At 38.4% G+C, this 15,099-nt stretch overlaps 1 protein-coding gene across 2 annotated transcripts in view; it reads left to right on the plus strand.

Moving 5' to 3' along the window:
- PIK3AP1 (phosphoinositide-3-kinase adaptor protein 1) overlaps nucleotides 1–15,099 on the plus strand; it is a 47,921-nt gene that overhangs the window by 25,405 nt on the left and 7,417 nt on the right. Inside the window, exons 3-10 of one of the 2 annotated variants that reach the window (XM_053450315.1) lie at nucleotides 5,296–5,447; nucleotides 6,467–6,611; nucleotides 7,585–7,727; nucleotides 7,879–8,011; nucleotides 8,268–8,464; nucleotides 9,466–9,682; nucleotides 13,233–13,325; nucleotides 14,098–14,271. In XM_053450315.1, coding sequence (XP_053306290.1) covers nucleotides 5,296–5,447; nucleotides 6,467–6,611; nucleotides 7,585–7,727; nucleotides 7,879–8,011; nucleotides 8,268–8,464; nucleotides 9,466–9,682; nucleotides 13,233–13,325; nucleotides 14,098–14,271 — 1,254 coding nt within the window. The remainder of the gene's footprint in view (nucleotides 1–5,295; nucleotides 5,448–6,466; nucleotides 6,612–7,584; nucleotides 7,728–7,878; nucleotides 8,012–8,267; nucleotides 8,465–9,465; nucleotides 9,683–13,232; nucleotides 13,326–14,097; nucleotides 14,272–15,099) is intronic. The other variant, XM_053450316.1, reaches the window with a different exon arrangement.

Here is a 15,099-nt window from a genome sequence, read left to right on the forward strand (position 1 = left end):
CTGATGCTGCTGCTAGGGGTAGCAGACCACATCATCTCTTCCTCCTCCTGCACCTCACCCTCCTCGGACAGCATTCCCATTTTACGCTGCCAGTCACGCACCTTGTTGACCAATTGCTCCCGGTAGCTACTGAGAACATTGAATTTCAAAGCTAGCTTTCCCTTAATTCTTGGATCACAAAGGCACGCTAGCATCATTTCGGGACTCTCTTCCATTCGCTTGCGAAGGTGTACTTTTAGCAGATCCTTCAGCTTCCTGACTATGGCTGCTACGTCAGGATGTAGAGTGCCACCTTGAACAGCCTCACGGTTTCCAAGGAACACATCCATCTTGCTGCCTAGATGGGAGAACACTGGGATTACCTGGGCCAGACTGGCAGTGTTTGAGCTTAAATTTTCTGTGGCATCCCTGAATGGTTTAAGGACTGCCACTAGCTGGGCGATCACTGTCCAATCCTCCCTATTCAATGGAGAGGTAATCCCAATATTGTGCTCTGAGGCAAGATTATGGATTGCCCTCTGCTGCTCCAAAATCCTCTCTAGCATGTCTAACGTGGAGTTCCACCGTGTACTGACATCCTGACGTAGGCAGTGTACGGGAAGACCTGACCTCTCTTGCTCTTCCCTCAAAAGTTGGCTAGCCTTAACACTATGGTGAAAGTGCCCAGCGATCTTTCTGCAGCGGGACAGAACTACTGCTGCCACATTAGTTCCTTCTGACATTGCTGCCTTCACTACAAGATGGATGATGTGGGCTGCACAGCGCACACCAACAATATGACCATCTCGCAGCGCTTTCACCATATTGGCACCTCCGTCAGTTACCACAAAACCAACTTCAACATTGGTGCCCGCCTCTGCTCCCACCCAAAGGCTAAACATTTTCCTCATCGCATGCAGAATGTTTTGGGAAGTGTGCTTTTCATCCATCACTTCTGCATGGAGAAGGAAAGATCGGTAGCCTGCTGCAGCAGCTTCCTTAGACACACCGGGCTGCCACCAGTGTGCTGTCAAAGAAAGAAAGGCATGCTGGCCGCTAGGTGCACTCCACAAATCTGTAGTGAAATGAACAGACTGACCAGCAGCCTTGGAAAGCTCCTCTTTCACTGCTGCAACACAGGACCGATACAATGAGGGGACAATGTTCCTGCTGAAAGTGGAACGTGACGGAACTGTATATTGTGGAGCCACAGCCGCCATCAATTGTTTGAAAGGCTCCCCTTCGATCATAGAGAAGGATGCCCCTCCAACAGCAATGAACTGACCAATCAGTCGCGTTACTTTATTGGCCTGCTGTTTGGGCATTGACCTTTTGGATTGGAATGCCACAAATTGTTCCAGGGTGGGCTGGACATGCAGTGCTCCAACCTGCCTTGGTCTCTGGCTGCCAGCACTAGTTGCTGCTGCTGCTGCTGCTGCTATTGGCTCAGAAGAAGAAGCTGTTGGGGTTTTTCCACGGCCACCAGCTATGCTGCCTGCACTAAGTTTTACCTCTGCATCTTTCCCCAATAGCACAGCGTTGTGTTGAGTGCTGAGGTGATGCTTCATGCTAGCACTGGTAAAATGGCCAGACACTTTCCCTCTGCTTATTAGCTTCCCACAATGTTTGCACTTTCCATAGCGCCCTTCTTCAACATTTTCAAAGTGCTCCCAAATTGGGGCGCGCATAGCCTTGGAGTGTGCCTTGGGTGCTGCTCTTACTGCTCGGGGTGGATCAACAGAGGCAGAACTAGTGGTGGTGGGACTGGTGGTAACAGTACTGGCCATAGTGGGACTGCTAATTGCTTTAGATTTGCTAGGTTTTGCTGCTGCTGCTGGTGGTGGTGATGGTGATGATCGTAGCGGAGAAGGTGGAGGCTCAGGGGAAAATTGTGCACTAGTCATTTGGACACTGCTCCCTGAGGAATCTGATTCCTGACCACTCATCTCCTCTACTTCCTCTGGCTCATAGTCTAGCTCTTCATTAGCCAGATCGAATGGAATTCCTGCTAGGCTGGAGCTAAGACTGATATCGTCGTGAGACTCGTGACTAGTAGTAGTGCGAGCAGGAAGAATAGACTCTGCACTTGGCCTCTCAGTCTCAGGCTCCTCTGCTACCTCGCTAGGTGGAGTTCCACTATGTGTAGCCCTCTCTCTAACTGTCTTTACAAAAATTTTGTAAGGACTTGGTGGCTTGCTAGAGGTACTAGGAGGACATGGCGTGGCGGTACCAGTGGGAACAGTAGGCGCAGCACTAGTGGTGGTAGAGGCGGGGGTGGTGGTGGTGGTGGTTTTCCCTACAAAGGAATGAGATCGCTTTGGTTTGGGACCCCTCTGAGTCTTGCTGCTAATTTGGCTCTGCTTGGTACCTTGCATGCTGCTGGTGGATGGGGAAGATGCTGCTTGGGGCAAAAGGCACTTCTTTTTAGTCACTGGGCTGGTACTACTTGTGCTACCCTTTAACTTTGAACGTGCTTCTGGTGCTTTAGGCTTTCCGTAAAAAACCATAGAGCTTGTGGGCCTAGCCGCACTACTACTGCCTGCTTTTGGTGCCTTTCCTTTACTTGATGATCCTTCAAGCAATGCTTCCCCAAATGATAAGCGAGAGCTTGGCCTACTTGGCCGACTAGACTGACGCAAAGGCTGCATCTTAGAGCTGGTGGTGGTGCTGGTGGTGGTGCTGGTGGTGGTGGTGGTGGTGGTGGTGGTGGTAGATGGAGCTTGTCCCTCCTTAGTCCCAAAAGGAGGATCCATTTCAAATTTTGTGTTGTGTGTGTAGTGTAGTGTAGTGTAGTGTAGTGTAGTGTTTAAAAAACTATAAAAAAAAAATAAAAAAATAAAAATAAAAAAAAGGAAAAACGAATTAAAGACAAAAAAATTAGAGGAAGTTCTCTTCAGTGCTACTGCTTAAAAAGTAAAACTATGCACTACTGCACTGTGCTGTGTGCAATCTGCCAAAATCCTAAAGTTATTTAAATTATTAACTCAAGATTAACTATTTAATAACTAGCAGTATTTTATTTTTAATTTGAATTTACACGGGCCTAAGAGCTTAGCCTACTACTATGCTAGCCTAAAGCTATATTTCCTTACTATAAGTCTACCTCTAGGCAGACGCTCTCAAACCCACTAAGCTAAAGTGAGGTTAAATCAGATTCAGTATATGATTTATTAATTAATATTAAGTTATATAATATTAATAGATTAGAACTAATTTACTTATATATTATGTATTATAGATAGAAGAATATAGATTATGAATTAGAATTTAGAATTAGAATTACTTATATTATAGATTATGAATTAGAATATTATTATTTATAATATATTATAGATTAAGATTAAAGAAGATTAGAATTATTTTAGTACTACAGCTAGTAGCTTGAAGCTTTGCTTAGTACAGCTCGTCACAGTCAATTTTTCTTGAAAAGAATTAGAAATAAAATAAAATGTCACAGCAAAACAGTTATCTTCACTGCTTGCTGCACTCACTAGCCCAACAAGTTCACTTCACTGATGGACTGAGGTGAGCAAAACACTAAGGGTACTTTTAATAAAATTGAAATAAAATGTAAAATAAATGAGAAAATCTTTGCAAAACAGTTAACGTCACTGCTTGCTGATCAAAAAAAAACACAGCACTTATGCGGCTGCACTCACTAGCCCAACAAGTTCACTTCACTGATGGACTGAGGTGAGCAAAACAAATGAAATAAAATGAAAGATTAATTAAGAAAAATTGACTTGGTCTCTTACTGTTGCTAAAACAAAGCACAAACTATAGAGCTGCAGCACCAGTACTAATAAGATTAGCTGAACTATACGCTAGTAGTAATTAATTAATATTATTACTTTTATTTATAGCTAATTTAATTAACTATTAAGATAAGAAAGAATTAGAGAATTATTGATATTACTGATTTTAGATTAGACACTAGTAGATGTTCTGAATGTCTACAGTACACTCTACACTAGTATACTATTACTAACTATAACTGACAAATATATATATTTTATAATGAATTCAATTATTAATTATATTAATTAATATTACTGATTTTAAATTAGACACTAGTAGATGAATGTCTACAGTACACTCTACACTAGTATACTATAGTATATATATATATATGACTGACAAATATATATATATATATAATATTATAATGAACTATTAAATTATAGATTCTATTAAATTGTAATTTATAAATTCTATTTAATTTATTTAAGCAGGACAGGCAATAGGCACTAGTGCCAGCCCAGGGCAAGGGCACCCCAGTGCCACTGAGGCACTGGGTGCACTGTCAACTCAACAGCACTTACACTAAAGTTGATGACAAATTAATTTTAAAAAAATTAAATTAATCAAATTATTATTATTAAATTAATTATATTAAGTAGCACTGAAGTGAGGATGAAGTACACTGTGAGAAAGGCTTACCAGTCTCACACAGAACAGAACAATCTCTCTCTGTAACGCTCGGATGCAGCACAGCAGTGTTGCCAAAGCAGTCACAGCGAAAAATGAATGGATCTCTCAGGCAAGCTCTGGTCTTATAAAGGCGCCTTCAGAATTCAAAAAACAGCAGCACAGGCATTGGACGAGACCCTTAGCGTTACGTCACAAGAGTGAGCTGATTGGACAGACGAGGATCAGCTCACTCCTGTTTGAAATTTTGGCGGTTGCGCGGCAAAAACGAAGACGATCACGAAGAATCTTCGATTCTTCGTGATTGTGAGTCTTCGTCTTCGCCTACGGTTTGCCGGCACTGTATTCTGTTCTACGTTCCTTCGGAACGAACAAAAAAACGGCCTCTTCGTGCTCGTTTTCATGTTCGCCCGAAGACGAATGCACAAGTCTAATTTCATATGCCAGTGCTCAGATTAAGGACAATGGCCATGGAAGGTGCCGCTAGGGACATTAAGCAGCACAGAAGATAAATATGTTGCTGATGTGAGTAATGAAACTTGCCAGACCATTGGCATACTTTGCTGTGTAATCATTACATGTTATAATGTATTATGTATTTTTGTTGCTATGATAATTGTACTGATTTCAACACTTTGTGTGAGCGTTGTTTTTTATAAATTAACCCCAGAGTAGTATCTTTATGCACTGGTCTTTTCTACAATGTTTTCAAGGTCTGTTGCTTACATACCTGCTTCCTGTTTCTTATCTTACATCCTCATTTTTGTTTCTATATTGTTAATTACATTACAGACACATTCATGTTATTTAAAAAAAAAAACTTGTACAAAATATTTAACTGTAAGAGTCATTTGTAGCTTGTAATTGCAATGCATACATTTATTTTAGATTCTGGCTGTGATTCTGTTACCGATACAGACGCTGAATGTGATGACGAAAACCCCATATATTCAAGACATCTAGAATATTTACACCAACCATTGACTCAAGAAAAGCATGGAAACTTAATAGCTGTACAGCCAGAGAGGATACGCTGTGGGGTAAGTGCTTATTTTTCATATAGTTATTCAGCGTGGGTTGGTATTAGCAAACAATGCTAAATAATGTATTTTTGTAACTAAATATCTTAATACTTGAGCAGAAAGAAATCTAAGTATAATGTCAGTGTTGAGATACAACATTAGTTTACAAGCAATTCAGTATAATACCGGTAATATGATTATACGCAACTGATTTGTGACTCATATTAAAGCTAGGATCTCAGCACCTGCTGGGGAGCTCAGATATCAGGATAAAATAGTGAAATATGAAAAACTCAGATTGTATGACCCTGAGAATGAGCGCATGGGCATTGGGATAAAATGTTTAGGTGATTCTTAGTAATTCTCATTTTACTAGGAATAGTGTAAAACAAAAATTTAGACCGAAACCATGGTAGGCACATAATAGGTAAACTAACTAGTCCTTCCTGAATCTACCCTGAATTTAAAATGATCCAAAAGGTATATCCAGAAATGGATATTTCAAATAAAGTAGAATAGAAAGAACTTTACAGAAAAATGCATATGTAGCATCTAATAAAAAAAGAATCCTGTCCCACTGTTGGCAATGGTATTTAAAGGTAGCTCCTTTGCTTGTCACATGATTCTAGTAACAGCAAACACTGAAGACAAAATGTCATGCAATAGAGAAATATGATCATGTTCCCCTACTTCAGTATTCCCTAAAGTGCAGACATGCACTTGCATTGATTATTCAATGAATAGTAATAACTATGAACTTGTTTAATAACAGCATAATTGTAGTCCATTTATGTTGATTTATTAGTGATTATTGCATTATCCCATACCCTGCAAAAGGGCCCACAGTGGATTGAGGTGCCCGTGCATTTCTTCTGATGAACAGATCTGTTTTTACCAAGTTTCTTTTCATCATTGAAGAGGCTTTAACAATGTGTAGAATTAAGAAAGTGCTGAGAAAGAAAAGTTTGATACACATTCTGTAATGCCCCTAAGCCATTTTATTTTCAATAATAATCACATACTTTTATGCCCTTCAGGAGAAAACACAACTTTATATAATTCTGAAGTGCAAACTTGACAGTCAAATTAAAAATGAAGTGAATTTTAACCCAATTAATGGACCTTCTGTGAGATTTCCTGCTACTTTACAGAATGAATACATCTTATCTGTGGATGCACCAGGTAGGTAATATTTATATCTCTCCTAATGGAGAATAGATAGATAGATAGAAACAATGAGAATAGATTCATGGATAGATGATGAATGTTTGAGAAAAGGAAGTATGCTTGGAGAACTGGTATGGGTCCTTAATGATGATTTCTTGGGGCACCATTAAAATTAATATGTCTGAGTGTAAAATGCTAGATAATGTAACTTGTTATTATTCTTTTAGTAGGCAGCCTGACTTTTATTTCTGCACTTGATGTACATTCCATTCGCTTAAAGCTTACTCCTTCCCCTATTCCAGGGCTCTCCTCTCCCCGCAGTCTCCCCGATTGTGAGGCCTCTGGTTGGTGGGGTTAAATACCCAAGCCCTGCTTGTGAATAGTCTTGCATAGCCTTTTCACTATGAATCTGCTTTCCAATTGCTCTACCCCTATATAAATGTGTGTGGACAAAGTGTTTGGTTTGTTTTTGGCCCATTTTTGTCAGGCAACAGAAATTCGTCGCCTGGTGCCTACCTTCACTCTCACTTCACTCTCACTTTCTCTCTCACATTCTCGTTCACTCTCTCACACTCTCCTAATATTTTCCTACCTTACCTCTTCCTTATCTGCCTACCATTTCTGCATCTTCTCTTTTCTCTTTTATCTTCAGTCCGCTATCTTCAATTTTTTATCTTCGTCTGCATTTCTGGACATAACCCAGCGGCTTAAGGGATATCATCGGGTGAGAGGACGTAACCGAAAGCCCCGCCATATTGCCCTGAGTTTAAGTAAGGGCAAAATGACGGCATTTTCGGTGACATCTTCTCCTCCGTTGGGATGAAGCTCCTGCTGGGTTATGGCTGCGGAGATCCAGATGCCTATATAAGATTGAAGATAGACGCTGTGTTTTTATATGTCATTTCTATATTATGTTTTTACCCACACATAATTGATTTTAGGCTTTCATATAACATTCATCTGACCTTTGTGGCTCTTTCCTGCACAGATTTCCCATCAGGACCAGTATATCTAAAGGTTTTTTCTGGTGACCTGGTAATATGTGAGGCCAAAATCACATATTACACTGACATGGAGGAAATAAGTAACTTGCTACTCAATGCAACAAATCCTATTGAATTCATGTGCCAGGTAACATTTGTCATCTACATTTGGAATTTTGGAATTATGGAAAAACAAATATAGTGTACTGCTTTCTGGCTACTCATTTTATCAGTAATATATCATTCTCATTGGTATTCAATGTTAGTTATGTTTATCATGGAAATAATTCTTGTTTTAGGCTTTTAAAATTGTGCCCTACAACACAGAGGCACTTGACAAGCTGCTGACTGAGTCATTAAAGAACAACATTCCAGCCAGCGGCATACACCTTTTTGGAATTAACCAGATAGAAGAAGAAAACCTCAGTGCAAGTAAGTAAACTATTACATAGGTGCAAGTTATGTTCATGACCTTGACCCATATGTGTATACTGTTTTGGATCTAGACATTATAAAGCAAATATAGGCAATTTTACTCAAAATATAAAGTGGTAAGTTACAAACAGTGTAAGTAAAAATTAGATGCCATTAACAGCATTTCTTTGCCATTAAGCCTTAGGAGCCTCCTGACATCAACACCTTTTCTGCACTGTAAAGACAGTATCTTGTGTGTTTAATTTTGTTATAGATCAAAGAGATGAAGAACTACCAACCCTTCTTCATTTTTCTGCAAAGTATGGCCTGAAAAACTTGACAGCCGTTCTTCTTACTTGCCCTGGTGCCCTACAAGCTTATAGTGTGGCAAATAAACATGGAGATTTTCCAAACAACATGGCAGAAAAACATGGCTACAAAGACCTCAGACAGTTTATTGATGAATATGTGGTGAGCTTTCATTGATTAGTAACAAGCTTCGTTAGGTGACCATAAGGAACGTGATAATGGATTAAAAAGGCCAGGGAGGTACAAGGCAGTTGTTGCTGGAGCTTTGGATGTCTAGCAGGCAACTGCTTATTGAAGACTCTCCTGCCATAAGCTGACAGGTCAAGTTAAATGTATGTAATGTGCCCCTTGCAAATGCAGAATCTCCCTGTGATGGTACCCAGGAGTTTGCACAAGACCCTTTTGGGGCCGTCAGTTTTCTGGTCTTTGTCACTGGTTATCACCAGTTGAATCCTAGTTGAGCACTGCCGCTCTTAAAGGGTTTTTTTTCTCTTTAGAGCTAGTGAGCTAATATACTCCTTTGCAAAGAATCCCTTCCAATAACCAGACAAGACTTGGTTTAGGGTGGGAAAACAGGCATTGGTTTATTACAACACTGAACAGTTTATGTAGGAAATTTACAGGGGGGGGGGGATGACACACAACCAAAGACACAACACTAGTTATGGACACATCCTGCTGAAAACAATATCAATGTCAGAAACTGATAACACAATAAGATACATTATAACCAAATAACATAATACCAGTTTAACCATAATAGTTACAACACTCTTTTCAGAGGGGGGGATTAGAGGCGAGCAAAAATTAATCAAACACTAATTTGCATACACAGACATATACACATACATTGATGCTGAACTCTAATCTGGACCTGGCCCAGGACAGTGCTCCCAGCCATCTCCTTTGCCACTTTTGTCCTTACTGTTGATGTGACATCATAGCCAGATGGTCTGTCCGGTGTAAATGGGCAAATATCCATTTTATAATAGTCCTGGGTCTCCTTTTTTAAAAATGCCTGAAGGTAACCAAAGTGTAAATTTAGAAATGCCCATTGGAACTTTTGGTTTCCCCCTACCTTGTAAAGATTGTAGTAAAGCCCATGTCGATATAATTAATTATTATTACACAAAGCTGTTTATATTTTTGTTTCTTTCTAAAAGGAAACAGCTGACATGTTAAGGACTCATATTAAAGAAGAACTGATGTATGGTGGTGGTGGTGGTGCTGATGATGATGATGACAATAACCCCACATATGAGTCAATGGCAAGCTTCTCAACTGATCTGCTAATGAAATGTTCCCTAAATCCTGGTTGTGCTGATGACATTTACGAATCCATGGCTGGCTTTGTACCACAGTATAATGATGAAGAAACATGTGAGTGTGTTTATCTCAGAAAACATACCAAGATACACAACATAATCATAAATGCAAATGATTTAAAATGTACCCATGCAAAAATGTATTCAAAACCATGGGTTATTATAACATATATATGACATTGTCAATTCAGATGAAAATGAAGTGTGCTTAATTTGTTTATATGTACCAGAAAAATAAGTAAGATTCATAAATTTAACATCATTTGTGTATTATAGAATTGTGTAGCTGGAAGGAATCTGTTTATAGGTGGACCCAAATCATAGCACAAAATGCAGATGCCTATGACAGCCCTATTTCCAGACAAAGGTTGGACTTTGGGGTATTCTGTGGCCGCCAGAACTTCACTACCCCCCGCTGCTAGAAAAGATTAAAAAAAATGTGGTCTGCTGAGAACAAGAGGTCATACACAGTACAGAGCATGGATAATCAATAATTGTAGTCAAAGATAAACCATGGGTCAAAGTACAAATCTGTAAACAAGAAAGCCATAACAATAATACAGGAAGAGTAGTCAGAAACCAGGCTGGTCACAAAACACAATACCTGTACACCATCTCATTGAATTGGCTGTTTTATATTTTAGTTTAGTGTCAATCTAAGAAATGTGATCCATAACAGCCAAGGGAATTCTGCTCCAAGTTGTTGGGTCGCCCAGGGGCAGCCTTAGTGGGGTCAAAACGAAGTAACTGAGTAACAATAAGAACTGTAAAAAATGGTGGTCTAAGAACCGATAACTGATAGGGCATAATATGTGCTGAATAAACCCTTCAGTCAACACAAAGGCATCAGGTTACAGATACTATAAACCTAAATTCACGTTAATAATGTTAATATTGGTTAAATCAAGTCCTAAATTTGGTTACTGTAAGTATGAATACGTTAGATTCCTCTTTATGTGAGAAAATGCCGTGTTGATTAAAAACATCTATACCAAACCTATGTCCATCCTGTCAAGTCATCCTGTCATAAATCAAATCATGAAATACCACTGACAATTATGGTACTTAAGGCAATTTCATATTTTGTTTGTGGTCCAAGGTCTAAAAATGGAGAAGACTTAAGAACTTAATGGGTGGTTAAAAGTAACTGCTTTAATTAAATTATTGAATGCTGAACATTTCTAACGCATGACAAAATATTATAAGCATCACTTAAAGTGTACTCTTGTTTAGAGTAGGAGTGATTCTTTGTCCTAACCAAAATATGTCTTTAACTTTCTGAACCTTTTGTATGGAAACAAAGGTAATTGGCTACATGTATCTTTGAGATACAGAATCAGAGATTTTAGAACAAGTTCTTTCTTTAAACAGTGCTGTCACGTTGTAATTTAGTAGCAGTTGGCTTAAGAAGCTAGTGATAAAAGAAAGAGTAGGCCATTTTTGGAAAAGGTAGTGTAAGGTTATCCAAACCACCTTGCAACACAACACATTGAGCAGATATAGCTATAGTGGTTATCTATGTTTACAACATTTTCCAAAGAGGGCAGACTTTGAATAATACACCATGAGGTGTTAACCAACAGGAAAATGTATTATAAACACTTCAGCTCCATTTTATGACACTTTTAACTGCAAACTGTCTTAGCGTATAGTTATAGCATTAAAAGCCCTAATTCAAAAGTATCCTTAAAAGAAAACTTTTAAAACTTAAACAAAAACTATTTATATTGTGTTCGGTGTCTTAAATAACAAGAAAGTGTTATTTGTTCAGATTCTTAGAGTAGGGGCTCAGGGTGCAAAGTAGGGCACGGAATGATGAACCTTGTGCCACTTTACAGTTATAGGTGTGTGGGATGTTTTGAAGCAATGCCCATGGTACAAAATGGAAAACCAAAATACATTCACACAGTAAATATTGCCTAACTACACCTGTTAAACATAAAACTAAATGAATATAGCAGAAACACCAGTAAGTCATCACAGAAACTTTGTAACGAATGTATATTTCTACTGAATTGTGAAAAGAACTTTAACTTTGCTTGAAATACTTCAGAATTAGAATGACATTTCATGGCTTCAGTAATAGAGCCAGTCAAGAGCCAATACTGCTCCCGGCCTGAAACACAAAGACTTCTTCTATTCTACTGCTTATTTTTTCCAGTTCTGCTTTCCATTTGATAGTGAGCAGTTTGCAGAGAGACACACCTGTCCATGCTGCAATGTTACTCTGCAGCTTCTCGGGGTCCACATGTTCTATATACCGCTTCTATACCTATAGTGCCCTAGAAATCATTTTGGTGGATCAGTCGGCATGGTCCAGTTCGGGTTGCATAAAAAGTATACTCACCCCATGTTTTTCTGTTTCTGCTGAGTAGGCAGCATGTGCATTCACAAGGGCCCATAAAGCTCTCTGGTTTGTTAAAAGATTAAAATTCTCATTAATTATGTAATCTTCTTAAGGAGCCGTTTAAAAATAGAATACAATACAAAACATATGAGAAACATCAATACAATGTTTATTGATCCGGTTCAACTATACAACTGAGCAAACGTAGAGGATCTGGAAAGGTTCTGCTTGTGGGCATTCAAGGGTATGCTTAGGGATATTGGTGCCTGGGTGTAATATTTCTTCTGTGCCCCACCCCTAGATAACATACACATATGCTAGCATGATACCATACACTTACATATATTGTACATACACACTCTGTGTCTCACTCATTTCCTTTCTCCAAGGCTCCACTAACACTAGGCTTACTCCTGACACATACACTAACACCAACACATACTAACACCAAATACATATTTATGCTAACACTATTAACAGGCATACACTCACTCTAAAACCATATAGACACATGCACTAACACCATACCCTAACACACAGACCCTAACACCATACACTGACACACACACTATCTAACACCATGTAGTAACACACACACAATTCACTAGCAAGCATACTTTAATGGTTATGGTATACAGTGACATGCATTCCAAAACAATACACAAACACACACTCACTCTACTTACATTTCCATACACACAAGTTCCTTATGCCTCTCTTTTCTCCTCTCCTAATAATGGTTTGTGTTAAGTAATTGTGAAAGGGGGTTATATTATCATCTCAGCAGTAATACAGTAGCTTGTAGTTCTCTAGTACTGTTTCTATATGGGTGTGGGAGTAGACAAACACAGGGAGTGAATCTGGGGCTGTATGAACTTCAGACCGAGATGCTATTTCCCCCAGTAAACCTGTCATCCATAACTAAGAGGATGACACATTTTATCCACACATTATTCCACAGAAATTGTTAGCAAACGTTAGCTATAAAATGTAACATCTTACATTTTCTTCCTTTGTGTATCTGACAACATACAGACATAAACAGCAAATAGGATTCTAAAATATCATTTCATCTATACATACACCAGATGTTTGGCTACTGCAATGTACAAATGAAATTTTCTCATTCCCTTGGTGCTAAAACATTATTAAGCATACACTTTCTTTCAAAACTACTGGTGCAATTTTGTAAAAAAAAAAAAATAAATAAAAAGGAGCAAGTTTGTAAGTATTTGTGTTTTGCAATTTATTTCCACAGATATGGATATGATGCAAGCTAAAGGTGCCAGTGCATCTACAGATGGGCAAAGGCTAAGTGCTAATGATTCTGTAATACGGAAAATTTTGGAAGGTAAGATGTCTTGTAGTGTTACATTACAGCGCTAAAATCAACTAATATAAAGAAAAAAGCTAATACTGCAGAAGTATTCTTGTACAAGGTAACTGAAAAACATGATAATAATTTATATGCTAAATTGCTTATCCTGTAGTTCTCGAGCCAGTGACATTTAATGAACTTTATTGAATATATTTTGTGGATATGGAGATACTGGACCTATAAGGATATCAGGATCTACTAGAAGAGTGTGAGCTGGGCGTTGTGCAATACAAGATGAGCCAGATGCACCTGGCAGAGAAGGAAAGTTCCAGACCAAAAACCTTAAGACAGAAGAAGTTTGAGCCAGCTTACATCTGCCGTCGATTCGCATGCTAGGCATTTGTTTGAGTCTGTGCTCACCCTGGTATTATAGGGTCTAGTGGATATATAGATAGTTGGTTGCAGGCCGTATGTTGGCTTCTATTGTTAGTCCTCCTCTGCTTTTTAGCTAACTGTGTGCCAGAAACCTGTAGCCTAGAAAATATCCAAAAGACATGTATACAGGCTGACTCACATTTTTGTGTTTTCATGGTGGTCATAGGGTGTAGATAAATATGGCAAGCAGAAACATCCTTGAAAAGGCATGCTCGCTGGCTTATTGCTTTTATTTAATAATAATTACACTGAGCAAAGTGCTTATTGAATAGCAGTTGCTGATTTGTTTTTTATTTATTTTAAGTTTAATAATCAGGGAAACATGTCAAAGTGCAGTTAATTGTCTATTTCCTTTTACATTGGTTACTAGGAGACACCATCGACTATAGCAGTGATGAAGAAGATCCGTATCATCTTTGTAAACATGAGGATGTCTATGATGTAGTGGAGAGAGGCAGCCTGAATAGTGAACTAGGGAGTCGGCCTCCAGTCCCCGTTCCAAGGCCAGAAGAACCTCAAGATATGGAATCTTACATTTCTAAAGGTAACATTGAAAAAAATCTGAAATATTGTATGAACATCAATGAGACAAATCTAGTTGATTTTTACATATACATATATGTATGAAGATGAAGATATTGGGAGGTATAGCGTATGTCATTGACAAACGGAAAATTAATGAACAATTTTAAGAAATGTCATATGGGGTTGCTAATAACCCAGAAGGTTTTGATAAGATTTGGTCAAGATGTGCATGGATGTAAGAAGGAAGGGAGCCGGGGAGCAGGGGACAATGCTTTCCATGTAGGCTGACACTACGGAAGGGATGGCAATCCCAGTTAACAAACCAACTTCATTATGAAATAGATAAAAGTTTAAGGGGACAATGACATGCAACATAGCAAGAATTTAATTTACATTATTATTTTGTCTTATCTTTATATAAACTATAGCAACTAAAGCTAAAAGTCTTTTATATATGTGTAACACCGTAAAGTAAGTAAGTAAAACCCACTGCGTAAAGGTAATATTGCAGACACCATCAAAATGTATGCTATTTCCTCTTATTTTTATATGTTTTCTTTTTTCTGTAAATTAAAAACTCAATAAAAGCACTCAGAAACAGAGAGAGCAGTGAGGTGAAAGACATCTGAAGAACTTTCAATGGAAGCAGGATTAAAGCACAATGGTGTGGTGCATGGGCAGGTCTATACTTTTACCTCCATATGCAATAACTTTGAAAATTTATAACAGTTCCACAAACCAAAAGTGTATGAAACATTTATTTTATACTTGCTAAGATGTCCATGAACACAAACTTTAAAAAAAAAAAATATATATATATATATTGGGATTTTTGTCCTGTAATTAT

Source organism: Spea bombifrons, chromosome 11 (genome assembly GCF_027358695.1).
Source record: "Spea bombifrons isolate aSpeBom1 chromosome 11, aSpeBom1.2.pri, whole genome shotgun sequence".
NCBI classification, from domain to species: Eukaryota; Metazoa; Chordata; class Amphibia; order Anura; family Pelobatidae; genus Spea; species Spea bombifrons.